This window comes from Choloepus didactylus, chromosome 6, assembly GCF_015220235.1.
Source record: "Choloepus didactylus isolate mChoDid1 chromosome 6, mChoDid1.pri, whole genome shotgun sequence".
NCBI classification, from domain to species: Eukaryota; Metazoa; Chordata; class Mammalia; order Pilosa; family Megalonychidae; genus Choloepus; species Choloepus didactylus.
Window position 1 is genome coordinate 76,690,064 of NC_051312.1, and position 18,660 is coordinate 76,708,723.

General features: G+C 38.7%; 1 protein-coding gene and 1 pseudogene across 1 annotated transcript; one reads left to right on the forward strand and one right to left on the reverse strand.

The window, feature by feature from the left end:
* The window catches only part of LOC119536993, a 299,931-nt pseudogene that overhangs the window by 169,101 nt on the left and 112,170 nt on the right, over nt 1-18,660 (forward strand).
* On the reverse strand, nt 6,121-7,068 carry LOC119537614 (olfactory receptor 10A4-like). The gene has a single exon (XM_037840149.1). The coding sequence runs from the start codon at nt 7,066-7,068 to the stop codon at nt 6,121-6,123; it is 948 nt and encodes a 315-aa protein (XP_037696077.1).

Here is an 18,660-nt window from a genome sequence, read left to right on the forward strand (position 1 = left end):
GTAGGTATACAAATATATACTTTACCTAAACAAATGAGTGTTACTGAGTTCCAGTAAAATTTTATGGACACTGAAATTTGAACTTCCTAAAATTTTCAGGTGCTATGAAATATTATTGTTTTGAATTTATTAACCATTTAAGAAAATGGAAAAATCTTTTTTTTTTTTTTTTTTTTTTTTTAGCTTTAGGACCTAAAAAAACAGATTATGGGATGGATTTGGCCCTTAGGGTGTAGTTTGCTGGCCCCACTCTAAACCATTGCACATGGTATCAGGTCTGCCTACACATGCCCCATCCTCCACTGGCTGAAGTCTTCCTTCTCATCTTCAAAACTCAGCTCTGTTCCACCTGTGATACCTCTCGATAGGGTTAGTTACCTTTTCGGTTTCTCTGCACCCTTTAAAAAATATTTTCATTTTTCAGTGTATATTGACTGTCTGTTTACACCTTAATTTCTCATGCTATGTTGTACTTTCCGTCAGAGTAGGAACCGTCATATTTAGCAAACTGCCTTTCCAGAATGAGCTGTTAATATGTATTTTTGTATGAATGACTGGACGAATAAATACATAAATTTTACAAAGATCTTTTTTCCTGGAGTGTTCATTGGCCACTGGTATTCGGTTTTTCTTTCAGTCAGGATTGTCAGTCAGATCCCATATCTACCAGATTCTTCTACTGAAATCACTTACACTAGAAGCTCCTTTTCATGACAGATGTTGGAGTGTGGTGCTGGTGGAGAATGAAGTGGAAGGAGGAGGGAGGGGAGATGAAAGGGCCTGCTGCGTTTCCCACAGAACATCTGGAACTATAGGGGAAGAAGAGATGACACTGAAGTGGTGGCCTTCGGACTCCTTTCAGGCCCTCCAGAACTTCCACAGAAACATCCCTTTGCCAATCTTGTGACTTACCATCATCAGGAATAGGCCCTGCTGTCGTAGGCCTTCCACACCAATAGTGTTGCCCCAGAGAGGTCGTGTCCCTTGATGTCCTCTGCCCTACAAATGTTACAGTGAGGCAAGTTTTCCCCAAGTTACTTAGTGGAAAATCAAGTCCTGAAAGAAGATATATGACCTGGTGGGGGACAAGGGCTGAAAAGTTTTGTGACCCAGAAAACTTTACAGGAAAAAACCTGGGTAATCTAAGTTACCCTGTGACACAGGCAGGGTCAACTGAGGCCCAGTGAAGAGAAGAACTGGAGAGATTTTCCCAGTGTGGATGTAGGGATAGAATTAGTTGTCCTGCTACATGGTGCCCAATCCTTGTCCAGTTGAGCCAGTGAACCTGGAGGGGCCCCTGGCTGATCTGACCCTTGGTGAGGAGTCTTACCTGAGCCCAGCAGGGAGATGTGCCTTTCTCAGCTCTGCTTGTCACCCTGTGCTTTGTGTGTGCCCTGAGTAGTTGAAGAGCCCTGGCTCTGTTGTCAGAAGAGCCAGAAGAGGGACAAGGGAAGTCATTCTTCCTGTCCTGGGTGACCCATTAATGCCTGGAGCTGTGGCCTCCCACTGCTGCCTTCTCTGTTGCAGACGCGGTGAGCTCACTGTATAGGTTGGCCTTGCTCCAGGTCCTAACTGTAGTAGGAGATTTATTCCTGGGTGTGCCTCCATTGTCCTCAGGACCAGTCACAGGGCTGGCACTTATATTTTCCCCTAGGTATTCCTGGGCCCACGTTGGTGCCTCTTCCTTCCCTTCCTCACGGGAAACTGACATTTCTTGAATCTTCTGTTCTTTGGGGCCCTGATCAATGTAAGGTTCCAACAGAATGAAGTTCAAAAATTAAACCATATTTGAGGATGTTACATTGTATAGGGAAAAGCACAAAAGATTTGGAGTGTAACTGATCTAAATTTAATCCCAGTTCTGAAACTACTGACTTGTGATTTTTATCATTTTTGTTTGTTCAACTGTGTAGTTTTGGTTTGCATATTGCCTAGCCAAAGATAATAATGCTTGTTTTATAGGGCTGGTGTGTTGAGAAGGGATACATTAATACTGATGTTAATATATTACAACTTATATATTAATATATCTTATTTATATTATGTTAATATAACCTGTCATAGAGCCAAAAATCATTCTTTGTATCAGCAAGAATATATTGAGTGATTGCTGTATGTCAGGCACTGTTCTAGGTCCTGAGCAACAGAAGTGAGCAAAACAAAGAAATTGATTATATTTATTGCCTTTGGAACAGGGAAGTGGGAGACCAGAGGTCAGCAATGAGAGGGAAATCTTTTTATTTTATATTATTTTTTGAGTTAATTTTTATCATGTACACTTACTACACTTTTAATAAATGGGACAGATATTTGAAATGAAATAACCTTCCATTCTGCTTACTATCCCATTAATTTCAATTGTCATGATATGAAGAAATATATTAAAATTATTCCATATCAAGTATTAGAGAGATGGGGAGAGAAAGGGGTACAAGTGAATTGGTTTGGAGAGATGTCCTCAAGATGGTGGAGTGAGATGCTTCAGGGTTCCATTCCCCCACCAGATTTTTCAACAACAAGCACAAACTGGCAGAACCATCTTTCTCAGTGCTCCAGAAAACAGTTAAAGGGTTGTAGTAACTGGGCACGTGCTGAATAAAGAAAAAGGCAATTTAAAAATGGTAGGAAAACCTCTGACTTTGCTGGCTCTTCCTCCATCCCTCTCCCCTCTCCAGCTTGGTGTGGTTTCAGCGCACACTCCCACTGTGGGTCCTGGGTCCTGGTTCCCGAGGGAGCAGATGTTCTAGTTTGCTAATGCTGCCAGAATACAAAATACCAGAGATGGATTGGCTTTTATAAAAGGGGGATTATTTGGTTACACAGTCACAGTCTTAAAGTCACAAAGTGTCCAAGATAATATATCAGAAATCGGGTGCCTTCACTGGAGAATGGCCAATGGTGTCTAGAAAACCTCTGTTAGCTGGGAAGGCACTCTTAGGTTGCATTTCAAAATGGCTTTCTCCCAGCACATTCCTCTCTAGGCTGCAGTTCCTCAAAAATGTCACTCTTATTTGTTCTGGGAGTGTTTGTCCTCTCTTAGCTTCTCTGGAGCAAGAATCTGCTTTCAACGGCCATCTTCAGACTGTCTCTCATCTGCAGCTACTCTCCCAGCTTCTGTGCATTCTTCAAAGTGTCCCTCTTGCCTGCAGCAAGCTCACTCCTTCTGTCTGAACTTATATAGTGCTCCAGTGAACTAATTCAGACCCACCCTGAATGGGTGGGGTCACACCTCCATGGAAACTGTCCAATCAGAGTCATCACCCACAGTTGGGTGGGTCGCATCTCCATGGAATCACTCAAAGAATTACAATCTAATCAACACTGATATGTCTTCCCCCACAAGATTACATCAAAGATAATGGTATTTTGGGGGACATAATACTTTCAAATCAGCACAGCAGAGTAAACTCTATGTGCATATTAAAGCAAATGTATGCCTATACTAATACATCTGATGAACAATTTCAATCTACTTAAATTCTTGAGACTTGTTTTCTGACATAACCTTTGGCCTCTCCTGGAGAATGATCCATGAGCACTTAAGAAGAATGTATATCTTGCTGTTTTGGGATGCAATGTTCTGAATTTATCTGTTAGGTCTAGTTTTGTTTTTTTTTAAATCGTTTTATTCAAGTTCTCTGTTTCTTTATTGATCTTCGGTCAAGATATGCTTTCTATTGATGAAAGTGATGTATTGATTGTCTCCATCTATTATTGTAGAGACGTCTATTTCTCCCTTCACTTTTGCTAGTGTTTGCGTCATGTATTATTGGTTTAGTGCATAAATATTTTTGATTGTTATTTCTTCTTAGAGGGCAAATTCTGGGAGGAAGTTCACCCTGAATAAGACTTTTGCAAGTCAGTATTTATCTGCCAAAACAGAGACAGAGACCCACTAAGAGGCCACAGACCAGCTCCAAAGAGCCCTGGGGAAAGTGTCAGAAAAGAAGCCAGGAGCCTTTTTGATGGCTCCGCTAAACTCTGCTTTCTTTATCTGCCCAGGATATGGCACCCTTCAGCAAACTATTCACTGCAGCCCCAGAGAGGCACCTCGTCTTTAAACCTCCAGCACTTCCATCCCGTCAGAGTGGGGTTGAAACAATGTCTGCTGCCACCGTTGTCCAGGGATGTTTGAAACAGTACCTCAGAGCCAGACCCAGTGATCTGAATTTGCTAATCAAAAGCCAAGTTCAGGGTTCAACCATGTACTCAGTATTCCCTTATTATTATTCACAGCTAAAGAATCTACAATCAGGTAATTTCTCTCACTCTTGATATTGGTCATCTGTGTCTTCTTTCTTACATTCCTGTTCAGTTTGGCTCCAGGTTTATCAATTCTACTGCACTTCTCACAGAACCAGTTATTTGATTCATTGTTTTCTCTATTGGTTTTCTGATTTTATTTCATTGAGTTCCACATTGTTAATTAATTCCTTTCTTCTGATTAATTTGTTCTTATTTTTTCTAGTTTCTTTAGGTGTAAGCTGAGGTCATTGATTTGAAATCTTTTTTCTTTTCAATGCTAGTGTCATTCCACAAACTCTGACATCTTCTGTTTTCACTTTAATTCAGCTCAACATACTTTCTAATTTCCTATTTAAATTCTTATTTACCAATGGGTTATTTAGAAATGTGTTATTTTACTTCCAAAAATTTGGGGATTTTGTGGAGATTTTTCTATTTGTTTCTAATTTAATTCCATATGGTTATGTAATATATTTTATGACTTGAGTCCTTTTATATTTATTGAGACTAGTATTATGGCCTAGAATATCATTGATCTTGGTAAGTATTCTACACTTATTCATAAATTATTGCCCTTCTGGATCTCAACTGAGAGCCTGGGATTGTCTACAAGCATTGAAATCCAACCTCTAGCAACATTCAATTACTAAATGCTTATCTCAGATTTTTTTAAACTTTTCATTTTAGTAACATTTGTAAAACTCAAAATTTCCCATCTTAACCTCTCATGTGCTACTTTCTTTTGAGTTTCTTAGAGTCTTTCCTTATGCATAAACTGGTTAGGATTTGGCAAACAACTCATAATGATATTGCATACAGATTTTGGACTTAATTCTCTGTGGATCCCTCATCTTTATTATTTTTACCCTCAATTCCAACATGCTCTGCAACCTCAACTTCTGATTTGCATCTTCTTATTCCAGCGAGGCTGCCACTTTATCCTAAGACTCACTTTTCCCCTATTAGAGAATTGGCAGATGTGCTCACGGAAAACAAAAGACAGAGTGTCCTTCCCTCCCACCTTTCTCCCCCAGAATGGTGTTATTCATCTCTAAAGATTTAAAACACCTATTTTGTGTGTTTTGTTAATATTTTATAGCTGTGTGGCTGTTTTGTGGGTGATGGCTGGAATATAAGTGCTGACATTAAGAATTTCTTTAAAGTTCTTCAGGTGATTCTGAGCCACAGTTGAAAAACATTTGACTCTATCAATGTGATAGAGGGGCAAGGTGATTTCAAATAAGGTTGGGACAATGGATAGGGGCTAGCACATGTTGGGCATGTAGATCTAGTAAAGGTTTCAGAATTTATTCTAACTGTTATGGGAGGCTTTGGAAAGTTTTTGAGCAAGGGAGCAACATGATCTGCTGACATATTGAAAAGTCTACTCAGGATCCTCTGTGGAAAATGGATCTTAGGGCAGTGAGTAAGAAATAGGAAATCTGCCAGGAGGCTACTACAATAATCAAGGTAAGGAACCATTGTCACTTGTCCAGGATATTAGCAGTAGAGATGGAGAAAAGTTGGATATAGTGTATATTTTGGAAATAATTTGATAGGCTTGCTGTTAAGTTGAATGTGAGGGATGAGGGATAGCAGATAAATGAGGATGGCTCCTAGAGTTTTGATTGAGCTACTGAATGAATGGCGATATTATTTGCTGATAAATGGAAGAGGGGAATATGAGCAAGTTTTATGGATCTCTTTTAGGACAAATTAAATTTGAGATGACTACTTGACATGCATGTTGGGGCATGAAAAATGAATTGGATACACTGTGGAAGCTGGAAAGAGTAGAACCAAAAACTCATTTTGGAATTCATTTTTATTCCCTTTAGTCCTTGCACTCTACCCTGTACTTTCCATCTAAGACTGTTATAATTTCTCAGGGTCCAGGATCTTGTGTACAACCCTCCTCCGTGCAGCCTTTACTTCATCATTCCTTAAGCTGTAGATGATGGGATTCAACATGGGTGTCACCACTGTGTAGGAGAGTGACAGCAACTTCTTGCTTTCAGGAGAGGTGCTGGACCGGGGCCGGAAGTACATGAGGATGGCAGTGCTGTAGAAGAGGGACACAGCCAGGAGGTGGGAGGAACATGTGGAGAAGGCCTTTTGTTTCCCCTCGGCTGAAGGCATCATAAAGATAGTGGAGAGGATACGGACATAGGACCCCAGGATCAGCAAGAAAGGGAAGAGGATGAATAAGACTGTAGCTGTCAGACTTTCCAATTCAAACAGAGAAGTATCAGAACAGACCAGTGCAATGACAGGGGGGATGTCACAGAAGAAGTGGTTCACCATGTGGGAGCCACAAAATGGGAAGCTGAAAATCCATGTGGTTTGTACAGTGGCAACTGGAATCCCTGAGAACCAAGAGGCAGCTGCCAGCTGGGCACAGGCTCTGCAGCCCATGATGACTGTGTTGCGCAGAGGGTTGCAGATGGCTACATAGCGGTCATATGCCATGGTGGCCAGGAGGCAGCACTCAGCAGCCCCACAGAAGAAGGAGAAACACATCTGAGCAGCACAGTCAAGGAAGGAGATGGCTGTGTCATGCATAATCAGGGTCCCCAGCAGCTTGGGCACAATAACCAAGTTGAAACCTATCTCCAGGAAGGACAAGTTTCTGAGGAAGAAGTACATCGGACTCTGAAGGGCAGAGTCAGCTGTGGTGACCAGGATGATGAGGACATTGCCCGTTAGGGTAACCAGGTAAATGGTCAAAAAAAGGAGAAACAGGAGAGCCTGTAGTTCAGGCCACAGGGCTGAGAAGCTCACAAGAACAAACTCATAGACAATTGTCCAGTTTCCCCATGGCATTCTTCTGCCCAGGATTTCACTGGACTTTCAAACCCCAGGAAGGTAGAAGTTTCCATGGGGTATTTTAATCTGTATTATACCTTAGAAAGGTTGTCTCCACAGTCCCATTCTTCACTTTTCTTATTCTAGTTGTTGATGATCAAAGAACTGTATTCTCCAAAATGTAAAAACACAAAAAACAACAAATCTAACCATATGACTCACAGATTATTTTGAAGAATACTTTTTTTATTACTGAATTAAGACACATCATATATATGGTCTGACTTGTATTTATAGGACTTGCTCTATAGGAAATGGTCACAGTTACATATTCACTTTCATCTCCTACCCTACTGCTCTTTAACCCTCAGTGTACTAAAAAAGAAGCCAGACCCAAGCATTTCTGAAGAGAGAGGTTTGATGCACAGTGAAAGGTGGTGAGGTCTGGCAGAGTCTCCCTTCTGCAAAATGAAAGGGTGGGAAGGAAAAAACTCAAGGAAAATGAACAACAACAACAAAATATTTCTTGAGGAGGAGACCTGAATGTGCCCCAATCTTGAGAAGCCCATTCTCAGGAAGATTTCTGTATGTTGAAGTAAACACCGTTTCCAAATTCATAAAACTGAAGTCTAAACAGGAAAACACACCATATAGAACATGAGTTTTATCTTTATCCCAGGTCCAACTGTTCTCCATGTGGCCATATGTGATTAGGCAAAGGAAACAGACTCAAGATAGTATCAGAAAAATAGAATCTAGATATGTTAAGCATAAAATCCTTGATTAGCTTCTTTTGGTTCACTTGTGTAGGACACACTCTTGACTCTTAAGAAATTCAGAGCTGAAGTTTTACATGTTAATAAAGTCGAACTTAAATATGCAAGTGTGACCAATAAGGTTAAATACTCTGAAAAAGAAACAGAAAGTTTCATCATTCCATCAATAATTCAGTTTCAAAATTTGGGACCCTGATGTTCTTTCTGATAACTATAAAATTAAATGGAAGAACAAATCCAAAGCATTTAGCATAGTGTCTAGCACATTGTAAATTATCAATAAATGCTAATTGTTACTGTCATTACAATATAGCACTAGAACTGCCTTATCATAAAGACTGCTTCTTATACAAACAATTGCCCAAAGTTTCTGTAGCCCCTGCTATTCAATCTCTAAGACAAAAGAATCACAAACTCAATAAAATAAATATTGATCATCATCTATGTGCTAGGCACTGTTGTAGATACCGGGGTGATACATCAGTAAACAAAACACAAATCTCTGCCCTCAGAGGCTCACTTAGTAGGGAGGACAGATGAAAAAATAAAGGTCAGTCAGTCAAACATACAGTTTGTTAGATGGAGTAATGGAAAAGAACAAGGCAGCAGAGGAGGTAGGCATTTGGGGTGTGGGGAGTGTCTGGGAAGGCTTCACTGAGAGGGTGATATTTGAGCAGAAGTCTGAGCAGGTACTGAAGGAGAAGTCAGGGTGATGAAATAAGGAGGGAGATAAAGAGCAAAGAAAGGAGGAAATTGTTAAAGTTGCTGACAACTATTCATTTTTAAAAACTCAAACAAGAAATCATTTCTTCTATGAAAGTATCTTTATCAGCTATATTCATAGTAAAAACTAACATTTATTGAGCACTAAATGAGTGCCAGACAGTATTCTAAGTATTTGCCATGTATCTTTTTAATTCTCACAGCAACCTGAAGATACAGGTGCTATTATCCCCATTTTACAGTCAACACATCAAGGCACAGAGCAGTTGAGCACTTTCCCCAAGGTTAGGCAGCTAGCAAGAGTTGGCTTCAGGATATGCACCCTGGGCAGCCTGACTCCAGGGCAAGGATTTACCATCAGGCAGCAGTTCCTTCCTCTCTCTCAGTCCCAGCCCACAGGTGAGGGCAAGCAGGGGTATTTGTGATAGGGTGGTAGTAAGAGAGCCAAAAAGAAAACAATTTCTAAAGATAAGCAAGGAATTTCAGTATATTAGCAACACTGGAGATCTGGAATACTAATTTATAATCCTTATATTAAAATAACCATTAAATTATGCCTCTGTGTCATACTCGATGGTATATTCTTGAGAGTGGAAATTGTGTCATTTGATTTTTATCCCAGTGTCTAGCAAGGTAGATGCTGTGTAAATTGTTATTGAATAAATAACAAAGAAAATATGATAATCAGATAAATATGTAAATATTTTCTCTATAGAAATATGTTCTCTATAAAGAGATAATTTACGCACAGTGATCCCCATTCATAAGGAATTTACACGCAAAAGAATATCATACAGCCTCATTTATTATTCAGATTTAAAGAGTGATGAGTTATAAATTGCACTCATCTTCCTTTACTTCAAGCCTCTTCCTTGTGTCTACCATATTTCAGTAAATGGCACCACCCAGTTGTTGAATCCAGAAACTGGGATATAATGCTTTAAGCCACCCCCCAAATTTGATAATTCTGCCTCCTAAATATTGATTCAGTCTCACCTTCTCCTCACCTACCACCACTGTCTTTAATTTCTGACTCTTATTTTCTCTGATCTGGAATATTGTAGGAACCTGCTCCTAGTTTATTCCCTTCAAACCATTCACCATTTTGGAGAAATCTTTCTGACAGCAACTCTGAATAAGCCATTTACATGCTTACCACCTTTCAATCACTTCCTGTTGCCCCTGGGATCAAGTACAAACTCTTTAACAGGGTCCTTTTCCCTGCTCTCTGCTTATTTTATTTGTCCAGCTTCAAATCTCCTATACAACAATGTTCCAGTCACACTAGAATACTTTGCTGATCCTTTCATACATAATGTTCTCTCACACTTCCTCGGATTTGCCTATTCAGTTCTATACCTTTAAAAACAAATACCTGCAACTATCTAATTTCTGCTTAACTTCCTAGTCTGAGTTGAAACATTAACTTCTTTGTGAAGTTTCCCTGTCTTCCCCTGGCCCTCTAAATGCTTTGAAATTAGTGTAGCCTAAGTTTTAATTATTTTCCCTGGAGTTTGATGACCCTTTTGAATCTGTAGTTGAGCCTTTGGTCAGGTAAGATCTCTGAGTGATGTTGTTGATTTTTTATTAAATAGGTGATGCGTTAGGTTTCCACTTTGAAGATGTGTTATTTTACTTAAAGTTTTTGCTATTTTCTGTGTAGCCTGAAAAGATAGCATTAAAGCTTTAGTATAATAGGTTTTCATCACTCAGTGTGCCATGAAGGTCCTCTACTCTCCAATATTTAATCAAAATGTTTTCTAGGACAGACCCAAACCTTGAAGCACATAACTTAAGCCAAATCCCAAATCTATACTTCCTGGGCAAATTTGTTCATCCTATTACAAAGCCATCTATTTTTTACTATCAATGACCTTGAATCATTTCAGACATGGGTTGAATATAAATTAACACAGTTATATGTACTGTCATCTGGAGCACATCTCTTTAGTGTAGCAATAATAATCTCCTGAAAGAGTTCATCTAATGCCTTAGTGAAAAGCAGATAAACCATAGAGACACTCATTCCTTAATCAAGATCTAATGTCAACCTCCTTGAAAGCCTTTTGTGAACCAACTCCCCCCCACCCACCATCACCCACTGGGTGAAGTTAATTACTCTTTCCCTTGTGTTCCTTGTAGCATTTAAAAGCCCTTATTTTAACAGTGGCTTTGTATCATAATTAGTTATATATATACGGCCTCTCCTGCAAAGTATGCACTTCTTGAGGACCCAAACCAAGTCTTATTCATCATTGTATCTCCATTACATTACCTGGCACCTAGTAAGCAACAACAAAATGTTTGTATAATTACTAATTAACATTTATTTTAATAAATTGGCCCAATATAGTAATATTTGTCTCAAAAAGTTATTGGGGTTAATTGTCATGAAATTCCTAATGATAATGAATCACAATTATTTGTTTAAGTGTTTGTAAAAATCCTTTTAAGAGTGTTCTAAATTATTGTCTGGTGAAAGATACGGAAATGAGTATAGAAAGAAAAAGTGCTATACAAACGTGATTTCTTACTGTCATTATCATTATTATTATTATTGTCATTAGAACAGTTTCAATAGTTCCAAAAACTTTAGCCAAAGCAGTGTTTCACAGGTAGAGAGCAATCCAATGAAGAGTAACCAAAAGCCATGACAGTTGTATCACAGGATAAAATCTCTACTGAGGAATCTGATAATGAGAATGCCGACTGCTTCTCTCTATGCTCCTCTCATATACCACCTGACGTTTTCTGTTCTGATAGTGAAAAACCAGTTATTCCTTCTGATATCAAGCATATTTAACAGAACGTTTACCTAAAAACACTCCAGTACAATTTCCAAATGATAAAAAGTGGAAAGGCCTTACTATAATAACTAGATCAGATGATTCACACCGTTCAAGTCCCATATTAGAAAACTTTTCATCTGCCTCCTTCCCGGAGTCATAAATCCATCTTCCCCCTCTCCTTTATATTTCCTTCCTCTGTTCAATCATCCCATCTTTTTCTCTTTCATATTTCTCATCATTCTGTTCTCTTTCTAATTTGTTATTTCTTCTTTCCCCTACTAGGTAGAGGGGAATTTGCTGGGAATATTTGGAGAATTGACTTTCCTGTAACTGTGAGTGTAGCTATGTTGAAAAGGTCTTATCGATGCAGCATAATTCAGTTACTGTTCTACTGCTGGGATAGGAAAGCACAAAGCCTGTGATAAGTGTGGTTGTGCATGTAGCGCTCAAGAAAGGAAGAGAGGGATCCTTAGTTGGAAGGGTCAGGTGGATTAAGTCACAGGAAAATGTAGACGAGGTTGAAGTTGCCTGCTCAGCTCATCTCTGTCAGCAGGAAGAACTAGCTAACATAAGAAATTTTGTGAAACAACCACATACGTAATAGTCTGAGGCCACATAATTAAAATGTCAAGAGCACCAGACTTCAGAGTCATAGTTCTTAAAGTCCTGTTTATTATTTTTTACCTTTGAGACATCGAGCTAGTGGCATGACTTTTTCTGAGTTGTGGTTTTCTCAACTGGAGAATGTTGATAATAATAATAAATGTCCTACCCACCTTTCTGGGTGGTTGTGAGAAGGAAATGAGCCAATATATGTGCACTTCAAACATTCTGAAGTACAATACATATATTATTATCATTCCTTTCTGTCCTTTCGCAGCATCTCTTATTTGTCAAGCCCTGTAAAACTCCACGTTCTTTATTTGAGACTCTTTATCTCCTCTCTTATCTCTCAGAAATGTGTCAAGGCAGACACTTTTTTGGGGATGACCCATCATCCTCTTTCCAGGAATTTCAAGCCTGTTCCCTGATCTCACCCTTTACTCACCTTCTGTGAGTGACACTTGCCTGAATCACATTCCAGAGAATCTCTGGCCTTCATCAGTCACCTCAGGGAAACCTTAGCTTAGGGCTGAATGAGTGATGCCAGAGGAATCCTAAATTATGTCTTTATCGGTGCAAGTCATCCCAGAGAAGCCCTGGGCTGTGTCCATGTGGGTCATTCCAAAGACTCTGTGGGCCGGGTTGTCTTGTTCCACATAGCTGTGGAGCCTGTGTTACATTCTCAAAAACACCTTTACCTTGGGGCTGTGTCTGCACCCCAGGTAAATTCTGGGCTATGGCTGGGTTGGTCCCTGTAAAGAAGTTCTAGGCTGGGCTTGTGTTAATCACTCTAGAGAATTCCTGGCTGCATCTAGGGACCGCTTCAGTCCCTGCTGTTGATGTAGGAAAATGATTCCCCCAACGCTTCCTCTTCCTGGTGTAAAGTGAAAGATTCACTTTCTGACAGGTGTGAGTTTTGGAGCGATCCCTGGGTGCAAAAATTCATGCAGGTTCTGTACTCCCATAATTGGAGAAAGATCTTTATTGCAGCTCCATCTTTTCCTGCACACGGGAGGGTTTAAGAACAAAGGGACAGAACTCAGTGTTACGTCAGTTTAGAGGTTGGCATAGCATGACAGTCATCTTTTCCACTTCCCTTACTGGATTATAATGGGTCTGGTTCTCAGGAATGACTCTGACCTTGACCTAGGAACAGTTTTCAGCCATGAGGAAGGGAACCCATGAATTCTTGTCTGGACCAAGTGGAGAATATTAATGAAAACCATAGCAGTTGGTTGGGGATGGCTATTGGTTGGGAAGGCTGTTAACACCACGTTCAGATAAGGAGAGAAAGTCTGATTATTGTCTCATAATTCAGACTTTCTGGAATGAGAATTGAAGTGAAGTCCGTGCCTTGGGATAAAATTTCTCCTAGGTGGTTAAATTTTCTTACAAAGACCTCTGAACTTATTTTCACACAGTCCTTATGAAACAAACTTGTGATTGCATGTTTCTCCCTGAAAGCAGTAAGATATCTGACTTGTTCATTATTGTTTTCTTTGTACCTAGCATGTTGCCCACACACATGTGCTTCCATTTGTCCACAAGACATATTTAAAATGCTGACCTTCCTTTTCTCTTGCCATATATATAACTTGAGATTTTTCATTTTTTTTTTGATGAGGATGGAACATTCCTTGTACACTTTGCTCTATGGAAATGACCCATATTCTTAAAGTAATTATAGAGAAGTAGATACAATGGACATAAAAGAAGAGCTATTTATTGTTCCCCTTGATAACCTTCTCTTTGTTTAGTATATAATATAAATCCCTGATACTTCCCATACTTACTTGGGATAGCATCGAAAGGTAGTTTGAGAGTAATAATGTTTATGTGACTTCTCTGCCATTCTTCCTTCCTCCATCCTCTTTCTCTTCCCTTTCTAGCATTTGGAGGAGGAGCAACCGTAGTACATGTTTCAGTGGCCAATGAACAAATTCTAAAAATGAATTTTTAATGTTTATTAATTTTTCAACAAATATTTATTGGATGTCCAATATGTACCAAAAACTGGTGATTCAGTAGTAAAATTAGTATATTATCCTTGACCTTATGGAACATGCAATTAAGATGGGAAGACAAACATCAAAGAAACTTTTTAAAAAAATGTGAGATTAAAACTGTGATTAATACATATCTAGAAGAAAATGCTGAAGAAATGATGAAGAAAAAATGCTATTGTTGCACCACCATTTTTCTTCCCCAGATATAAACTGATGAGCTTGAAGGACTTGGATAATAATTTATAAAGTTATTCAAAGAAAGAAATGCCAAAGGGAGGGCTACACACTGATAGGAAAAGACAGAAGAGAGAGGTTTTGAGAAGAGTGTACAAATGGAGGCTATCAGGAAGGTTACAAGCACGTAGTCTAAAGCACCTAGTCTAAGCTAGGTGCATAAATATTTATGATTCTTATGTCTTCTTGATGAATTGTCCATTTTAAAATATATACTGTCCTTTGTCTCTTTTAATTGTTTTACATTTGAAGTCTACTTTGTCTGATATCACTCTAGCTACCCCCACTGTTTTATGGTTCTTGTTTGTGTGAATGGCTTTTTCTAACCATTCACTTTTAACCTATTTTTACCCTCTTGTCTAAAGTGAGTCTCTTGTGGACAGCATATAGATGGGTCTTGTTTTTAAAACCATATGCCAGTCTATGTCTTTTTATTGGAGAGTTTAATAGATTAACATTTAATGTTATCACTGTAAGGGCAGTACTTTCTTCTACCATTTTGTCTTTCGATTTTATATGTCATATCTTATTTTCTTCTCTCTCTCCTTTTACCCTTCCTGATAGTCTTCATTTCTACACTCTTCTCCAAAATTCTCTCTCCTGTCTTTTCCTATCAGCCTGCAGCACTCCCTTTAGTATTTCTTGTAGAGCAGTTCTATTGTTCACAAACTCTCTCAGAGTCTGTTTATCTGAAAATATTTCAAACTCTCCCTCATTTTTGAAGGACAGGTTTGCTGGATGTAGAATTCTTGGTTGGCAGTTTTTCTCTTTTCAATATCTTAAATATATCATACCACTGCCTTCACTCCTCCATGGTTTCTGTTGAGAAATCCATACATAGTCCTATCGAGCTTCCCTTGTAGATGATGGATTGCTTTTCTCTTGCTGCTTTCAGAATTCTCTCTTTGTCTTTGACATTGGATATTCTGTTCAGTAAGTCTCTTGGAGTAGGTCTATTTGGATCTACTCTGTTTGGGGTATGCTGTATTTCTTGAAACTCTAAGTTTATGTCTTTCAACACAGTTGGGAAATTTTCAATGATTACTTTTTCTGTTACTCTTTCTGCCCCCTCTCACTTCTCTTCTACTTCTGAGATAACCATAACATGTATACTTGTGTGTTTTATTTTGTCATTCAGTTCCCTAAGACCCTGCTCATGTTTTTCCATTCTTTTCCACATCTGTTCTTTTGTGCGTATGTTTTCAGATGGAAAGTATTCTAGTTAACTTATCCTTTCTTCTGCCTCTTCAAATGTGCTGTTGTACATCTCCATTTTGTTTTTCATCTCTTCTGTTGTGCCTTTCATTCCCATAAGTTCTGCCATTTGTTTTTTCAAGCTTACAAATTCTTCCTTATGGTCACCCAGTGTCTTCTTTATATCCTTCAACTCTTTTGCCAGATTACTGATTTGATTTAGATGATTTGTTTGAACATCTTTAATTCATTATTTTAACAGCTGTATCTCAGATGAAGTGTTTGTTACTTTGGCTTGTCCATATTTTTGTGTTTCCTGGTATGACTTGTGATCTTTTGCTGTCTAGGCTTCTGATTTCCTTGATTACTTTATTCTAGAAGTTGTTTTCACTCTTATCTAGGGTTTTCTTGTTGGTTGGCTTTCTTATTTATGTGTTTTTGTGTTCAGTTCAACTTATTCTTGACCTCTAGCATAGCTTCTGTTTCATTGATCAGAACTTGTTTTTCTGGTTCTTGCCCTGCCTCTATGCAACCTTTTTATTTGGGGGTCTCACCAGGTATGATTGACCCCAATCATTTTTTCCCAATCCAGGCATGCCCAGGTCTCTGGACAAGGGTGTAATCTGTATCTTGTTTCCCTGAGAATGAGACCCAGAAGGTTGTCAGACCCTCCTGTGAAACCTTTAGACTCTGTGCTTTTCCTATCCTGTCCAGCAGGTTTCTTTTGTCAGCCTGCAGCTCCCCAGCAGCGAAAGAGATGCAGTGCCTCTAATTCTCAGCAGCCCCTTTCTCTGCCAGGGCTGTTTCTGTTTTCTAGCCCTGGAAATATGAGTTCTCTGAGGGAGGGCTGTCACTTGAGCTGGGCCCTCCCTCCATTCCTTTATGGAATTATCTTCCCCACTTGTCTCATTGCTTTGCTTGTCATGCCTGTCTTATCTCTACCCTTGCCTGGGTCCAGCTGCCAACCGGAAATATCTGAGGCTTTGTCTATTGAACTACTTAGAATAGTTTTATAAAAAGAATAAATGCTAAAAAAAGGAAAAATAAAAACAAGGAAAAAGCAATTCCTTTTCAGAGCCTTTCCCCAGCCTCCAAGTTTTGTCATTCAAGAGTGGAGTTGGTGCCCAGCTCTGTGCACAACCCTTCTTGGAGCACAGCCCCTTTCCAGCACTCTGAGCTCAGCTGACTCCAAAAGCCTCTGTCTTTATTCTTTTTATTTTATTTCTGCACATGTGGAACAGAAAGAGGCTTAGCTGGACAAATTTACAAAGTGTGTGAAAATGCAAAATGTTTCAAGCCTATAGTCTTTCACTGTAATATTCACCATCAGGTACTTAAAGGAAAATATTTGACTTTACCATTTGTTATTGAATCAGTAATGTCAACAGTGAACTTCATGTACTTTTGTGGACATAACTATTATCAGTTATGTAAATTTTTGTCACAAAGCTCAATATCCTGACTTTCGTTACCACTGAACAATTTGATTGCTTAGCAATGGTAGAGTTTTCTACAAATTTTTTGATTGCAAGGCCAAGATTAAAATTTTCTGAACAGAAAGACCCCTCTTCAAACATTATTGAACAACGAATGAGTTTGAAAATTTAGCTTTTGATGCAGACTTGATATTGTTTCTTAATGAATTCAACCTAAATCTTTAAGGCAAACCAGTTTTTATATGTGAAACTTATACTTTGGTGAGATCATTTCCAAGACAACTAACATTTGAATTACAAGTAATGTAACTTTATACACTTCCCATACTGTCCAAAATGAAAACAAAAAGTGAGATCTCCATTCCTACACAAGTTTGTAGCAAACATATTCTCCCAGTTGCAAACTAGAGTACCAGTAGTGTTTTTTGTACCTTAATGCAATTTCAAAAGAGATTTCCATATTTCACAGTACTTTTAACTGTGGAATTGAGAAGCTTCCACGTAACCTTCAGTTGGAAGTCATTAGTGTGTAATGTAATGACTTCTTAAAAGAAAATTTCAAAAAAAGACCCTAAAAGAATTGTACAGATGATTTCCAAGTGATGAATTTGCTCAATTAGAATCTTTACTTGTGAAATGACAACAGAATTTGGCAAGAAGTATCTCTGTGAAAAGTGGTATCAAAATGAAATACATAAAATCTCATTCTGGATCTGATTTAACAGAAAGACATTTGCAATCAATGTTGATGGAAAGGAACACTAACTTTGAGCAATAAGTGAAATATCATCACCCCCAAAAGATTCCATTTTCCTCATCAGGAGACATGTATTACAAAAAACTTATACTCACATAGCATTATTATGTTTTAAATTTCGTCACTAAGAATTTGTGAAAAACTGTTTTCCCTTGTTATATAATTATCTTTGTAATATTGTTAATTTTGCTTCTTGGTCCGCAAAGTCTAAAATATACCATCTGTCCCTTTATAGAAAAAGTTTGCTGAACACTGCTTTTATCTAATATACTATGCATCATTTTGCTTTGCCCTATTCCGTTTTTGTAGAACTGTTGTTTGCTCAGAATGCCTTTCCCACATGCAACCCAGAATCTCTGCCCCCATTCTATCTTAAACCCTTGCTCTGTTACTAATTCTAATCATTATGCATTTCTATAACTGAGGATTTTAATCATATTTGTATTTCTACTTCACCACTTAACTAAAAGGACTCAGGCATGTTCAGTATCTATGTTAGTGGTTTTACTGTATTTTCTAGAATCTGTTTTAGTGGATTAAACAAAGTGGAATTCATTTACAATCACAAAACTCTACCTCTTTGATGAACTGGAAAATGGACTCTTGATCCCTCTTTCCCTGCCCTTAACACCAGATAAGCTCTTCCTCCATCCTTTACCATCTCAATAAAGGAGACTTCCATCAACCTGGTTTCTTATGATCAGAAAATGTGGGTGTAATGTAATCCTTGACACCTCCTTCTTCATCACTTGCCATCACTTGGTGAGACTCACTCTCACCAAGTCTTGTGAATTTTATATTCTAAATGTGTTTAGAATCTGAGCTCTCATTTCTCTGCTACTCTCCTAAACTAAGCCATTATCGACTCTTATGTGATCTGCTGTGGTCTCCTATACTAACCTTCCTCTTTTGACCTGTGCAATTTATTATAAATTTTCTTCCCAGCATCCATGGTTATCTTTGAAAGAATCAGTGGCTGGCTGCCCATTGCACATAAATTAAAATTCAAAATCTTTAAGATGGTGGGTCTGGGGCAGGGGGCATGGGGTAGGGGGACAAGCCTGAGGGAAGTCTGCCCATTCACCAGCCGGC

Coding starts and splice junctions, on each gene's coding strand:
- LOC119537614 (XM_037840149.1), bottom strand. CDS start 7,068: ATGCCATGGGGAAACTGGACAATTGTCTATGAGTTTGTTCTTGTGAGC.